This window comes from Anneissia japonica, unplaced genomic scaffold (genome assembly GCF_011630105.1).
Source record: "Anneissia japonica isolate Jap-2015-1 unplaced genomic scaffold, ASM1163010v1 scaffold241_len727266_cov204, whole genome shotgun sequence".
NCBI classification, from domain to species: domain Eukaryota; kingdom Metazoa; phylum Echinodermata; class Crinoidea; order Comatulida; family Comatulidae; genus Anneissia; species Anneissia japonica.
The window spans coordinates 202003-217894 of record NW_022691770.1 but is presented as its reverse complement, the minus strand read 5'-3'; the positions used below and the strand labels follow the sequence as shown (position 1 = coordinate 217894).

Sequence of the window (15892 nt, the reverse complement as noted above, 5' to 3'; positions counted from 1 at the left end):
ATAGGGTTGTCCCTTTAATAGGATTATCCCTTTAATAGGATTGTCCCTTTAATAGGGTCATCCCTTTAATAGGGGTGTCCCTTTAATAGGGGTGTCCCTTTAATTGGATTGTCCCTTTAATAGGGTTGTCCCTTTAATAGGGTTGTCCCTTTAATAAGGTTGTCCTTTTAATAGGGTTGTCCGAAAAGAAGTGGTTCTACTGCAGCTATGGGAACATGCAACTATAACAAATAAGATGAGGTAGAAAGCACTTAACAGATTAATTAACCAGAAGCATGTTCTCACTCACTGAACTTTTTTCTTGGGTGAAAGGTTCAGTGAGGAAATGCTTGTGGTTTAATTAAAGTGTATATGTCTGTGAAGTACTCTCTACTTCATCTTTATGTGCTCTGTATTGGCATCGCCACCCAATTTAATGAAACACTATACAAGTATGGGGAAATTTTCCTTTTTATGTTAATACCTCATGCTGTGAATATTAATGTACTGTATAACATCACAACCTGTTAAAAATGTCCAAGTACTGTATGACTACTGTGCTCTACATTGCAGTGTATTACTTCACCTCGATGTACCATTTGTACATACCGCATACATATACCGCAATATTGATACATTGGAATAATAATAATAATTATTATTATTAACAATAATGTTTAACCGTCTTACCACACTAACCAACAGTGACACAGATCCTAGCTGAAAATTTGAATCCCTAAACTGCTTTTTTACCTTTACATGCTGTTTATATTCAGCGTAGATAATATAATATTTTGTTTTGTTTCATTGTGGTTAGTCTGGTACTTCATAATCCTTTATTTTATTGTGTAACTATATTCTGGGCCATGGTAGAAGTGTCCTTGTCACAGCCCTATTAACGCCAATTCTACCACAACTACAATACAGTGACTTTACATTCTATTATTATATATTGTAGACATTGTGAACATACTCTCGTAAGAGCTGCTGGTATTCAAGTTACTATTTCATTAATTGATATTGTAAGAGTATACCATGTATGGGACTTGGGGACTGTGATGTTAATGTATAGTCCTAAAGGAGTTCGACAGGAAGCTGCATCATGTTATGTTTTCTACCCTTGGGGAATCAGATATGTAATATAAAGATTATAAGCAATCCACTATGGAAGAAGGCTGCTTCATGTTGCAATTTCTAGTGTTTAGGAATATATGAAGTAATGTACACCCCATAAGTAATCTGATATTTAAGGAAGCTGTTATAATTTCTAGTGTTATTTTATATTCCATACATTGTAGAACCACATTTTTTCTTGAATTCTTGAATGTTTATTTCCTCATGTCCATTTTCTTTCCTATTCCATCTCAGGTTTCGCATCACCCTCCCATCTCTGTCTTTCACATTTCAAACCGCAAAGATGGCTTTTGCATTAGTGGGGGTATATTGGCCAAGTCCAAGTTCTACGGGAATTCAGTATCAGCACTCATGGATGGGGTCGGAAAACTCACATTCCTAACACGTGGAGAAGACTACCTTATAACAATGCCATATGCTAATTGTAAAGGTCAGTATTTGTTCGCATACAAATTGTGTCTTTTGTAATGTTGCTGTTATGTTCATATGTTTATAGTTCATATGTTTATAATTATATTCAAATAGAAATCATTTTTTAATCCCTTTAAACATTTAACAGTTAAAAAAAAAAACTCTAGTAAATAACTTTTCATGTGTTTACACATGTACACGCAATCTGGCCTCTGAGCCATGAGGTGTATTGTGTTTTTGATGTTACTTTTATAGATAAAGAAAATAAAGGGAAAAAATATATTATCCATAGATTTGATGGACACAAATGTTGTCTAATGTGTGTATTTTTTTGCCTAATGTGCTGATTACTAATGGAGTTGTTATGAAATACTCCCCACAGAGCTGAGTATGTGTTCCCTGGGAATTTGTTTTAGCAACCGACTATCAAATATTACTACTGTCCAATTTAGTTCCCATTGCTGTTTTAGTAATGGATCATTCCATTTTTACATTAGTTTTTTTAAATGACACCATGCTTTGTCCTTTTAATCGATCATTCCCTAGACCCTAGTTATTCTTATTGGCACCATGGCAATGTCTTTAATGGATCATACCATTCTTACCCTAGGTATTCTGTATGGCACCTTGACGATGGAGTATGGGGGTAAAGTATCAATTGAGTGTGAGAAAACTGGCTACAGAGCTGAATTAGATTTCAAATTGAAGGTAAGATAGACTTGCATATAATGATCACCACTGTTGAGTAGCTTAAGGGAATTTCTTATTATGTATGCTTAGCAACTTTGAACTGTGACCCTTCTTGAAAGTTGCCTTACTACCTGCAATGATGTTTTTTTTTTTCAAGTATTAAATGTTTAAATCCAGTCAAAGTAAAAACAATGCAAACAAGAGCAGCAATGAAACTATAACATTGGAAACAATTGTATATATAGGAATTGCTTAAGTGTGCTACAGTCTTTTCAAATATTTCTAATCAATATTTTATTTATATCATCACTTCAGCCTTTTTTTGGTGGATCCTGGAACCAAATCACTGGCAAACTCAAGTTTGGCAAAGACACCCTAGCAACACTAGAGGGACAGTGGGTGAGTACTTTTATTTGGAGACTAACTGTACCCCTTGTCACTTGAGGGCTCACTTCAGAATTTTAGGCTGATTAGTTTTTATGGTGACAGATTATGAAATGCAAGTATCATCTTTGAAAGCAAGATTTTGCTTTGAAGGTTCATTTTGAATTATGATAATTGCACTGCATTATGTAGGGAAATGGCTGGTTATGTTACAATGTCATTAGTTCACACACAAGCTTGCATCTATTGCAGTTGTAATTTGTTTCCATTTTGTATAGGACAGTGCTTCTCAAACTAAATAAATTTGAACGTCACAAGACTTGAGTGTTTTATTGAACTCTAATGTCATATCATGCTAACATTTATGTGACATTAAACAATTTTTACTTCAGGTTTGTGTCCCAGGTTATGACTGAATTTGAGGATCTGTTTTTTAACATCTTGGGAAGTGTGTCGCGGCAAATAATCTGGACATTTGTTTGGGTCATCGGCCAGAAAGTTTGAGAACCATTGGTCTAGGAGCATTGTTATAACAATTTAGGTTTTATACCTTGTAGTTTTAAGCATTTTCATTGACAGTGATTTTATCCTCATTGTATAAACTATGAATAAACCAAATATATATAAAATCTTACTGATTTGGCAGCAATAAACAGCGCTTTAAGGATGCATAGGATACTACATACACATCATGTAAAATTAAACAAGATAAATAAAATTGGTACCATTATCTTAACTTTTTCTGATGCTATTTTTTTGCTTTTTACTCTAATTACCAGGATGAAGAAATATATATGAAAAACAAAAGAACTGGAGTAAGTATGCTGCTACATTTGCATATTAATTAATTTTATCATAATTATTGTGTTAAGGCGAGACTTCTTTTATACCTTGTTTAGCCAACCCGTGGACTGCAAGTATTGATGATTTCGAATAAAAACAAAATTTTATTTTTGGCCAATTAGCGCACCCGCCGCCACAAAAAAGTGGAAATTTCAGAAAAAATAAAAGTTTTTCTTTATTTTTACTACGCCCTCCGCTGCCTTGAAATCGCCAAAGATAAGATATGTATATTTCTTCCTAATTATACAAATTTGAAGCATTTAACCATTCTATTTTACATTCACCAATAAAATTCTATTTTTAATTTCTCCTTCGTCTAGATGATTTAGGCAAAACTATTTGCTAAATAAGAAAACAAAATTTTATTTCTATTTTTATTCCGCCCTCCTCCTATAATCTTTAAAGAAATAAGTATGCAAAACAAGGAATAAAATAAGTCTCGCCTAAGTAACAATAGAATATTGGACGAAAATATAATGTATGCGACAATCTTTACCCAACCTGACATTTTATCACACTGAATACTTGGAATATTTTTATTATCTTAACTATTATTATAGCTATATTTTATTATTATTATTATTATTATTATTATTATTATTGTCGTTGTTGCTATTGTTGTTAATTTTATTTATATTCTACAAATTACTTTAAATACCCTTATTCTTTATATGGTAAATTTTAGGAATCAGAATTATTTTGGGCTGTAACTCAAGAAGTCAGAAGTCAAAGGCTAAACAGGTCAACAGTTGCTCTTAATGAACAGGGTGCTTTTGAATCAGAGAAGTAAGAATTTCTTGTGTTTAAAATTAAAGAGAAAGTTCTCCACAATCCTAGGGCTGCAAATGGCGAAAAATCTTTAAGAAGAAGTAAAAAATAATCATTTTATAAAGGTATCTGGTTTTCAGGCTTAGTGGTTAGTATGGGCTAACATGAGCTTTTCGTTTGGGCCTTGTAAAATAAAGAAAATATTAATCAACAACAGACTTTGGCATCTGTTAGATCATGAGATTTTATTTTAACTCTTAATTATAACAACTTTCATATATACTGCAACTGTATTTATTCTGAACTCAAAGTTCAAAGCTCAAATTCAAACCCTTTCACCTGATTTCTACAGACTATGGACCCATGTAGCAGATGCCATAAAGAAAGGGGATCAAACCCAGGCTACTCATGAGAAATTTCTTCTGGAAGAAGAGCAGAGGAAAGGGCACAAGGAACGCAAGCTTAAGAATCTGGACTGGGTGCCCAAGCTGTTTGAGCTGGATGAAATCACAGGGGATTGGGTGTATAAACACATGGAGTAAGTTGATAGGCTTAAGAGTAACAATTGCGGAAATAATATAAGCAATATTAATCATTTTATTACAAAATTACTGCAAGTACATAAGTCTTATTAGGAGGCTTGTGTTTTTTTTTTTTTTTTGTAGATTTGAACTTATTACTCTTGGATTGGGAGGCAAGAAAACTACTGTATACTTACCCTATATATACAGTGCACCCTCCAATTTGAGAACCCCCTAATTCTGAGACGCCTCTAATTCAAGACCACTTTGTTATTAATTATTATTGTTATTAAATTATAACTATAATTTATTGTTACTATATTTTTGTTAATGTTGTTATTGCTACATTATTATGGTTATTTTTTATATGCTAATTTGAAAATTCAATTTATTATTGAATTCTGCTTCAGTAACCGACCATGGGACCCACAGAATGACATTGAAGAATTTGAACGTGATGGCATTATACAAACACGGACACGGCACAAAACGCCAATTGTGCGTGCCACTAGTATAGTAAGCTTACCGAAGGGGCTACCCAAAAACACAGACTCGTCCGAAAAACAGCTAAGGAAACAGAAGTCAATCAATAGAGCTCGGGACAAGCACAACGAAGGAAGGACGTCACTGAGCCTACGACCTCTACACGACGTGGACCGAGAAAGCGAATGCTCAACCCCTGAACTTGATAGGCAGTCTGTTTCTGAGAATGAAAGTAAGCCGGCCATCACTTGAACATCAAGTATATATTTTGCTCTTCCAACCTTGAAATCATCATCATATGAACGCTATTCATCTTTTGACATCACACGTTTCACCAAATCTCGCCATTCAGCAAGACAGTTTACTTTAGATTAGCCTTGTTTAGAAATTCAGAGAGAAATTCCTTCTCTCTGAATGTTACTTAGACATGTTGTTTTCGATCTCTTAAACACTTCACGTTGAAGAAGTGCTGTAGCAGCTGTGGTTCCCAGCTAGCAATTCAGGGATATTGGGTTCGTCCCTTGCTCAGGTCAATGATTTAACTCCACTTGGTAGAGGAGCACAGTTATTATTGATAGTTTCAAATGATCTAAATGCTCATGGTGATATTACAAATATTCTGTTCCATTAAAAAAAAAATTACATTGATCATCATTAATTGCTGTTCCCTTGTACTATATATTTAAAAAAAAAATGTACATGTATAAGCCTGTTGTATATGTCACACATGTATAAAGCTCTGTCTAATTTTCTTTGCAAAAAAACTGTTGCCATACATTGTCATGATGTGCCTATATATGGTCATGATGTGATGTCATTATGACCATTTTAGGCATGTCGCATTTTTTTGTAAAATAAAATTAGCTAGACTGGACAGGGCTTAACATATGTGGCTCAGTTTTTCTTTCTCTTTTATTGTTGTTTTGACATTATTTACTTGTTTCTTTCACAGATTCACAATCGTTTAAATCTAAGATAGCTGGCCCTGTAGACGCGAGCATGGTTGAGCTCCTCGTGAAGCCTATTGTAGAAGGCAACAAACGACAAGCAGCCGAATTGCAACTCATTAACACCCGACTTGAGGCAATTGCACGCCACATGCACGACCGTCGCCGAGACATCACCGGAGGATTTTCAACCAAAGATTTAGTAATAATCACAGTGCTTCTACTACTCAGTCAGGTGGTTCTAGGCTATTTATTTAAATAATTTATGAAGAGATTGTTAATATATGTACCAATTTAAATTCTCTGGTCTAAGCTTACTAAGAGTACTTATTGGCTTGCCAATGAAATACAAGGTTAATTTAATGATAGGGTAATGTTACAGAGCACAATAATCTTCCAGAAAAAGCTGGCAATAGTGTTGAAGGATAATTGATGTTAGTTTCGATACCACTCAGGACACATTACCCAAGAATACAGTGTGGGCTAGCTTAGCTTGGCTTTGTTAGCTTGGATATAAGTATGAGTCGCTTAGCTAAACTAGCCTGTAGATCATGTTAGCTATGCTAGCTTTGAATTGAAGTCGGTGTAACCAGCTTTGCAAGGGTAACTTGGAAACTTGTTGGACTATGCTTGCTTTGACTCAGTGTAGGCCAGCTTATCAAGGGTAGACTGGATACCTTAGCTAGGCTACCTGATTTGAATCTATAGCTAAAACCTGGTTTCCTTAAAATCGCTACACTGTGGTTGCGATTGGCTGATTGGTCAACTGACCAATCAGCACCACCAAAAGCTGTCAGCGATGTAGCAATTGGAAACCAAGTTTATTATAATAATAATAATATTCTGGCGTAGCATTGTTGACATATTGCCATTGGTTGTTTTGTGTAGGTATCTATAAATAACTTGATGAGTATGCAAGCTTTTGTAGTAGCGCCCCCAATGTACATCTTGATTTTGTTTCAGTTGGTGTAAAAGCCGACACTGTTTATAATACTATTTATAATACAGGAGTACTGCAGTGTTTAGATGTAATCCTCAAATTGTTCAAAAGACGAGTTATTTGTAATCCAATGATATAGCAGGTTAGGTGATGTCCTATATGTGTTGTGACCTATTGCAAAATTCCAGCATAGGCATTTCTATTTAAGTATTAAAAAACTGACAGACAATTTAAGCCTGGCTTTCATAGTCGCTACACAGTTGCTACAGCGTTTTCCCTGCAATCTTTACACTGTGTAGGTGTCCCCGACGATGCAATCAAAACTGCTCCGTGATTCAACTGACCAATCAGCGTCGCAAAAGGAGTCAGCGATAGCATGTAGCTATTTTATGGAAACCAGGCTTTAATCGTCTCAGTTGATACAGGAACTTCATGAATGAATGGAAATAATTTTTTGTTAAGCAGTTCAAGGGTCCCGAGTCTCCCGCAACTTGAGGAGTCTCCTGTAAATCGGGACGGCCTCCCGTACTGCTGATGGGTATCACTATGTGCGGCAAAAAGAAATCAGCTCTCCCGGAAATGACTTCTTCCAACTTGGGACTCCTGAATAGTTTGATTAGACTTATAGATTTATCTCCTTGATAATTGGTGAGCCAAAGAGCCAGCCTTGTGCATAACTAGATCATGGGCCTTTACTTGGAACACTGTGTGGATCATGGGCCTTTACTTGGAACTTTACTTGGAACACTGTGTGGATCATGGGCCTTTACTTGGAACACTGTGTTTCTGCCCAAAGACAAGCAATACAGCCAAGTAGTTGTAGTCAGGATTATCATCAGCTTCCAAACTTGTTATCTTTTTTAGAATTCTTTTGTACATGTATACCTCTTCTAGTAACACTTTCCTATATGCATACTGACATGAATATTCAAATATTCTAATTACTAGCAATTCATGTTCATATATAAATAAGGTTAAAATAGGTTGGATTAATAAATGAAGGTATTTAGAACAAGAAAAAAAATATATAAAAAGTTTGACTGTACATATTTGAGTCTTATTGTTTCCTGTCACCCAGGTCACACATAGGTCAAGGTATTTTTATGCCTAATTCATATTGGATTATCCAATCATTCCACATACTTTGTAAAACTATTTTAATTTTTAACATCAGACGAATATTTATAAGATGAGAAAATAAGATAAGATAATCACTTTCAAATGAATGTATAATAATGCTTACAATATTATGTTTATTAAATTTAATTATTATTGTGCATATTAATATAATTTATGATTCAATCACTGCCACCTCATTTCACGGAAACCATTATCATTTGAAGGTTTGCCTGGCGAAGTAACAATGTGTTAAATGCTTGCGGTACATCACTATCTAACTACAGATTATAATTGTAATCATTATTATTATTAATATAATTGATATAGTTATGATAAAATCATACATTTTGCTGTTTCTATTGCACACTACCTAAAAGTAACAGTGTAGTAGAAAACATATATAGTAATGTATTTCAATTGATTAACATCTTTTTAAAATGTAAAAGTACTCTAAATATTTTATATAATAATTAATGATATTTGTGCAGAAGCCACTTCTTAAAAACAAGTGTAAACTTATTTTCCAATTCAAAATAATTTAAAAATCTACTCATTTTTCAAAAATGCTTTATTATTGAACTATTATTGAATTTAGTAATTTACCATTTTACTAGTTATCACAGGACATCAGTGTACAGCAAGGTGATATTCACCAATTAAAATGAGACTTTGGTCTTAAACATATAACATTTGCTGAAACAAAAAGCTGAAACAAACCAAAACAAATGTATGTACGATACCATTCCTATATTTTTTTTAATGAATCCTTAAATGGGCGAGTAATAAGCTATTGATGATTATCACAATGTAAATACAAACAACAAATCTAAGAAAAACTTTGGTCTTGCCAAAATGGCGAAATGAATCTGGTAAAAGAACTTTTAAATATAGTTCTGTTAAACTTTGGAATAATTTTCCCTCAAATATTCGCAGCACTATACTCACTTTAAAATCTTTCAAAGATTTAATTTAAATTTGCTTCTTTTGTATGAAATTTAAGTTGTTGTTTTTGACCCCAAGGAAGAACAATGTCCCCACATTGATTGGGTATCCAGTAAAAAGAAAGGTTTCTAATTCTAAGCGTTTTTGTATTAAAATATGTCTAAATCAGCAGAATTGTTTCAGTATGTTTCCCATTACAATTGATAACTTACTTAATCCCTGAACAACTTGTTGTTTTAGAATATCAACAATATTCATTAAGCTGGTATGTAATAACCATGTTTGCATAATATATGTATCCATTGATAAACATAAGGCAGTGTATAGGGTATCATATATTATACATTGCCCTATGATGTACATAAAGGTTTATATATGCATCATAATAATGCCTATGGTATACAATGTGTTTGGCAACAATGATGGTACCCAAGCTGTAACATGGATGAGCATGGTAAACTTCCATCATCATTATCTTCTGGTACTGTGCATAATCTAGACTATACTCGCACAAGTATAGTACAGTATTATTATGTTATATCAAAATTTCTATTATTCTGTTCATATTTTGACTGGTTCATTTTATTTTACACCTGAATTGTTTTATACATTAAATATACTTTACATGAAGTTGTTTGTCAAATATCATTTAGTATTTCTCAAAGTTCTAATATTAATATAACACTGTTTATGCATATTTAAAAAAAAAAAAATTGTTTATGCACTTTAGGTGCTTAAGGGCCGATATAATAACTTTTATAACATAATATAATTACTTGCACCTTTTTTTTACGTACGTTTCTTGATAACTAAAAGTAATACAATTTCAAATCTTGAATGTATTCTACTGTATGTCCATATTTAATTGTTGGTGGTTTATGGCAGTGTAGGTATCTTTAATTATATATAACACCCAAGGTATTTGATGCATTATTGCATTATTATTTTGTACCATGGATCCAAGTTAGCTTCGTGGATATAAAATGCAATAACACCACATCCTGAGTATGATGTTTGTATTGCCTTAAAAAGAGTTCAACAGTGTTTATGTTAATGGTTGTTATTGCCTATATGTTACAGAAACAATATTTTCTGCAGGAATAAGTGATGAGAATTGAAAGTTTTACCCTTTGCATTTGCCTATATGAATGTACAATTTATATTTTATGTTGGATATATATATATATAAGAAATTTAACAGTAACAATAAATTATTGTGCAATTGAACATTTCAAATTTGGATGTACTGTGTGTTCATTTTGTTGTATTAATATCTATGTTTATAATAATATAATATAGTAAATTATGCAGTTTACTATAATATATTAATTATGCATTAATCTAGAAAAGCTTGTATAACGCAGCTTGGAAATAGTAAATGAATATTCAAATGAAGGATTTGAATATGCTTTACTTTGTTGAAGGGCTATGCTTGATAGGATTAATAACATCATCATGTTCCTATTGGGCAATGTTATCATTACTGTATTTATATGAAACTTGCCAGTAGGGCAAGTTAGCCCGAATTTTAAGCTCAAAAACTCTAAACACTGATGCTTACTATATGATTATAATGGTTTTGTGGCTCTGTGAGAGTATAATATATAAAAAAGAAAATTAACAAAGCACTAAACAAAATTAGACAAATGACATCCACAAAATAACAAAATGCGGTACACTGTTATAAGAAACACGGTTTGGCATCAATCACAAGTAGAAATTATAAAGTACGCCCTCTTTTAAAAAAACTCAACCAATTGAGAATTGATTATTGATCATCTTTTGTTATCGTTATCTATTTTTCTTCACACGGTACCACGGTTGGTTGGTTGCAGAGAGAAGCAGGCAGAGAGACGTAGGCCTAGTCTTCGTATTTTTATTAATGTCAGGAAGGTAAGTTGTTTTAAACGGTACAGAAACTAGTATCTTTAGTAACTGTGGAAGCATTCTATTATTTCGCTGGCTTTATATCAAATCAGAATTTGTGCAATTACAGTATTTGCATTTCCTAGGCTCGGGGTTGGTGGAAGAAGTGTTCAGGCAGCAGCATCAACCGTTTGACGTGAGAGGCATTTCAGGGGCGTGAGGCTCGGCCGATTTTGAAAAAATACTACAATATTTTGATGTTTTATAAATGGTCTTCTGCAGGCTGAATGTCTATAAAGACTAGCCAGCTAGTATATTACGCTTTATCTAATACTAATCTTGTTGATTCTATGTGGTATAGGCCTAGGCCTAGCTAAATTAATTTTAATTTTTTTTTTAGTAAAGAAGTGTCATTGGGCTTATTCGACTGGTTCATTTCGTTGAGTACGAATTTTCGTTGAGTATTATTTTCGTTCGACTGGTTCGTAAAATGGATTTTGTTGAAAACGAAAATTAACGTTTATAAAATAAACGTTATCCACGTGACCAAGAAAAATATGACCGATTGGTCAGTTTAGCAACAACATTTGTGTTAATATAATTTAGATTAAATTTTAGAAAATAAAAATTATAATAATATTTACTCACATTGAAGTTAAACAATAATTGTAGGCAAACAGAATTCAAAAACTGGATGAAAACATTTTTTTTTACGAAAAACCAATACTGCCACAATCCGAAGCAGCCTTAACTATGCAGCGTGTATCACAGTTAAACTATGCAGCCATTTTGTTTTGTCGAGTATTTAAAAGTTTCTATTCAACTGGTTGTCTTCTTTAAGTAGGATTTTACCACTGCGCAGGTGGGCGTGGTTTAACTAAGAGCGACCCGTCGAATACGGCCATTGACACATGGCTGTGTGTCATGTCAATATTATTCCCATAAGAAAGAGGGTAATGAATGTTGCACTGCAAGCAACCCGGGGGGTCACTTGTATACCCACCTTACTGGGGGTGCAGCAGCCACTCCAAGACATGAGACACTTGCGCTACCTATTTTACTAAAAATTATTAGGGACTTGAACGACCATTTACCAAAGTCTGGTGTCGGTTGAACTACAATTACGGCCATGTAACCTACCAAATTAAACTTGCACTGGTTCCCAATGGCGAATAAGACCGTGATTCTGTCTGTTCGCGATCCCTATTGCTTGTGGCTATGTATCAACAGTAGGTTTAGCGCAGAGGTTAGCAAAAAATCTTCGCTAAAATCGTGTGAAAAATTATCCTACTTTGATACGGGACGGAGCAGGGATTTTAACTATCAATTTTACCTAGGTATTTCCCACACTTGTGCTACCAAGTCTTCGCAAATATACCCTATACATGCTGAAACTCTTCCATAAATTCCCACACTTGTGCTACCAAGTCCTCAAAAATACCCCCGTAAATGCGGCACCTACCCGTATAGAAATATTTAAGAGTGAACCCCCCGGGGCAAGCAAGTTGTAAACAGCAGTTTGTGCATTGACATTGACATTGGCCTGGCCTAGTGCATTTTCTCCCAGCAGTTTGATCATATGTGAATATTTAGCACAATGTAAACAAAATTAAGGGGCCGTTTCAAGTATACTGTGAAGGGGGTTGGGGGTGTGCAAAAATGGACCAACTGGGCTATGACTCAAGAGTTCCAAGAATCCATGGAGGGGTCAAGGGGAAAAACTGACAGGTTATTGTTGTAGGGATCATTAATCAATTTAATACTTGTAATCTGTTAAAATTAACAGTAGGCCTATTGATATTATTACTAGAAAAGAAAATAAAATTAATATTGACTGCAATTTTGACTGTCTTAAAAATGTGGAATTTACAATTTTATTTTAAATTTCTCTCAACTATACGAAAGACAAGAACAGACATATGCAAAGAGACAACAAGAAGAGAGAGGAAAACTAAAAAGGCCCTGGTTTATTGAGTATAGACTTCCAGGCCAAGTAATAATTTATTTTTATGGACCATTGTTGTAGAATACTGTTCATCATTCTAATTTTTTTTTCCGAACAGAATATAAGTATGTGAACACAGAATCTACCAGAATATTTTCGCAGTTTATCAATTTACTTGCCCTTGATCTGGTCATGACATTTGAATGCAGTAACCATGAGCTCTACTTGGAAAGGTAGCTACCTCTGCCCTAGATTGCTAGATTATTTAGTCATAGTTGGTGCCAGACATCCTAGTCGTAATAATGAAGTTGCACAAACACCAGAACTTTTGCGACGATACCCAGCGGAAGATCATCGGGATTTTCGTTTACCCCCAGATGTTATATTTTTTTGCCAACCTGAGGGTTGTCTGACAGTGGGCCAGAAACGAAACAGCTTGCGTGATAATACCTCATTTGTTTTTACTTTAACGGATAAAGATAGTGGTCGTATGCGATATGGAATTTGTCTCAATTTCTATAGACCATTTAGGACATCAGAACGCAAATCAGCCGGTGGGAAACGAGAGAAAATGCTTGCAAACAACCGGCAGAACTCATCAAGTAGTAATGATACATTGAGTCTCCCGCTTTCTGATGACCAGGAGTTGAAACGATCCCCTCGTACCAAACGGCGCATCAAACAATCTAAGAAAGTACGCAACAATTCTCTGACATCGCTATGCATCTTGAGTCATCATCCATTTGTGTCAACGTTTAGAGAATGTCTGTTTATTTTGAAGCGTTTGATTGATGCCTGTCATGACAGGAGCACAAGTCGAAAGCATGGCGGCAAGAGTAATTTAAGGTGAGGCTATGAATTTTTATCGTTTGATCTTTATTAAAACAATTTACTTTTCATGTTTTTCATTATGCTTTTTAAAATGCAAACATGCTTCGTCCTTTGATTGGCTGTAAAATGCCACATACAGTACATTGTAGTAAGAATAATGTTTTCTAAAATATCAGGTTGTAATTATTGGCTGCCTCAATGACAGTATTCAAAATGTTGAATAAATTTTGAACGATACAGTACATAGTATAGGTGCAATTTTGCCCTACCTGACGTGGAAATGTACTGAATACCTAGTAGGTGTGAAAACAATTGCGAAAAAAATCGCACGTTGTTCTCGGGTGGGACTCGAACCCACGATCTCCAGATCACTAGCCTGGCATCATACCTCTAGACCAACGAGCTTGCGCCTGATGGCCAGAGTTGAATTCAAGTCCAAGTGAGCAGCGGGTACTGCAATGTTGATCAACACATCATGGGTTCGAGTCCCACCCGAGAACAACTTGCGATTTTTTTGCAATTGTTTTCACATGTACCAAGTATTCAGTTCATTTCCACATCAGGTAGGGCAAAATTACACCTATACTTGACTTTCCTGACGCAAATCCAGTTATTGTCTATTCCATCACAAGAATTTTAATTACTATCGATACAGTACCTGTTTCTATCAGTTAATAGTACAACTACTCATTACTATCATGATACACTGTACATATTTATATCAATGCATTTATTCATAGCATTCACAAGTTATTTATTATTATAATTAGATCATGTGGAGTTTGTCATAAACATATATTATTTATGCAAACATAAATTTTCTCTTTCAATCCATCTCCAATTACTGTAGCTATAGAGTACATGCACAGTTTCCATTCTTAATGCTATATTTTTGCTTATTCATTCTGTATTTAAAAAAAGAAATTTATATTGCTTGCACTGTACTAGTATGTGTATGATATATTTTTTATATTCAGTGTTGTTTTCTTTTTTAATTAATAATTTTTACATCATAAACCTTGATTCTGGACAGGATTTATTCCCTAGTATTAAAGCAGCAATGTCTTCCCAAACAATTGCCTACTGCACTGTACTGCTATCTCTACATTATAATACACATTTGTGGCATAAACAGTGAATGCATTGGTGAGTCAAAATGCGGTATCCCCAGGCCCCTAATGGAAAGAAGTGTCCAGCGAAAATTTAACAGTTGACAACTATAAGTAATACTGTGCTAAATACACATCGCGTTCAAGCACATTAATTTACATAATTCCTAGCCAAGTTTGTTGTAAATATTGGCACTGTTATTTTAAGTATTTTGTTCTTGTTTTATATTAACTAAATTGGAATAATTACTTGCTCTCATGAAAAAAAAAAAAATTTAATGTGTAATGAGTTTGTTTAGTTACATTAGCCCACGCAATTTCTTACTCAATGTATTTGCCTGGTTAAAACCTAAAATTACAAAAGAAATTGTATATTGTGGTATTTATGCCTGTGGTGGTTTTTCTATCCCCGCAGTAGTAGATCATGATAGATTGAGATAACTGAGTGACACGAATGAAAGAGGATTATTAGATATGGAACCATAGTTTTTTTTATAATAAGTTGGTAGTCCTTTTACTGATTAATGATTGTAGACAAATTAAGGTGAAGAAATAAACTGAATTGTTGATTCTCATTACACAAGAACCCACCATTTTTCCAGTAATAATAATAATAATATTTATTTGGCAAAGTAAAAATATAATCTTGCCAGGAACAAGAAATAAATTACAGTAAATTGCTCTTACTCTATCATCAAAAACAACAGTCTGAAAAACAGAAACATTAAAAAGTGTAACTGATTAAAAATGATTAACTTATAAATTGAACTAAATTAAATTAAAAATCCCAGATTTGAAGTTAACAATTACAATTTGAATAGTAATAATAAGCAATTAGAATAGGTGCGTATCATACACTATTTGGAAATTATTATACGAAGGTTAGATTAATGCCAGGAAACAATATTATAATAATTATACATACTGTACATTGTATACAATAGACTCTCAGCTGTCAACATGAAGCAATATAAATTTTC

General features: G+C 33.8%; 2 protein-coding genes across 19 annotated transcripts in view; both read left to right on the top strand.

Annotated features, from left to right (window-relative positions):
* Positions 1-10397, top strand: part of LOC117100107 (oxysterol-binding protein-related protein 8-like) — a 65206-nt gene extending 54809 nt beyond the window's left edge. For all 7 annotated transcript variants that reach the window (XM_033239672.1, XM_033239675.1, XM_033239673.1 and 4 more), the window contains 8 exons: positions 1348-1543; positions 2135-2232; positions 2530-2613; positions 3378-3413; positions 4127-4227; positions 4562-4747; positions 5141-5445; positions 6166-10397. In XM_033239672.1, the coding sequence (XP_033095563.1) occupies positions 1348-1543; positions 2135-2232; positions 2530-2613; positions 3378-3413; positions 4127-4227; positions 4562-4747; positions 5141-5445; positions 6166-6422 (1263 nt within the window). In that variant the 3' untranslated portion in view covers positions 6423-10397. The remainder of the gene's footprint in view (positions 1-1347; positions 1544-2134; positions 2233-2529; positions 2614-3377; positions 3414-4126; positions 4228-4561; positions 4748-5140; positions 5446-6165) is intronic.
* Positions 10398-10925: 528 nt separating this feature from the next.
* The window catches only part of LOC117100106 (MAP kinase-activating death domain protein-like), a 64525-nt gene continuing 59558 nt past the window's right edge, over positions 10926-15892 (top strand). For all 12 annotated transcript variants that reach the window (XM_033239670.1, XM_033239663.1, XM_033239664.1 and 9 more), the window contains exons 1-2: positions 10926-11054; positions 13091-13818. In XM_033239670.1, coding sequence (XP_033095561.1) covers positions 13187-13818 — 632 coding nt within the window. In that variant the 5' untranslated portion in view covers positions 10926-11054; positions 13091-13186. The remainder of the gene's footprint in view (positions 11055-13090; positions 13819-15892) is intronic.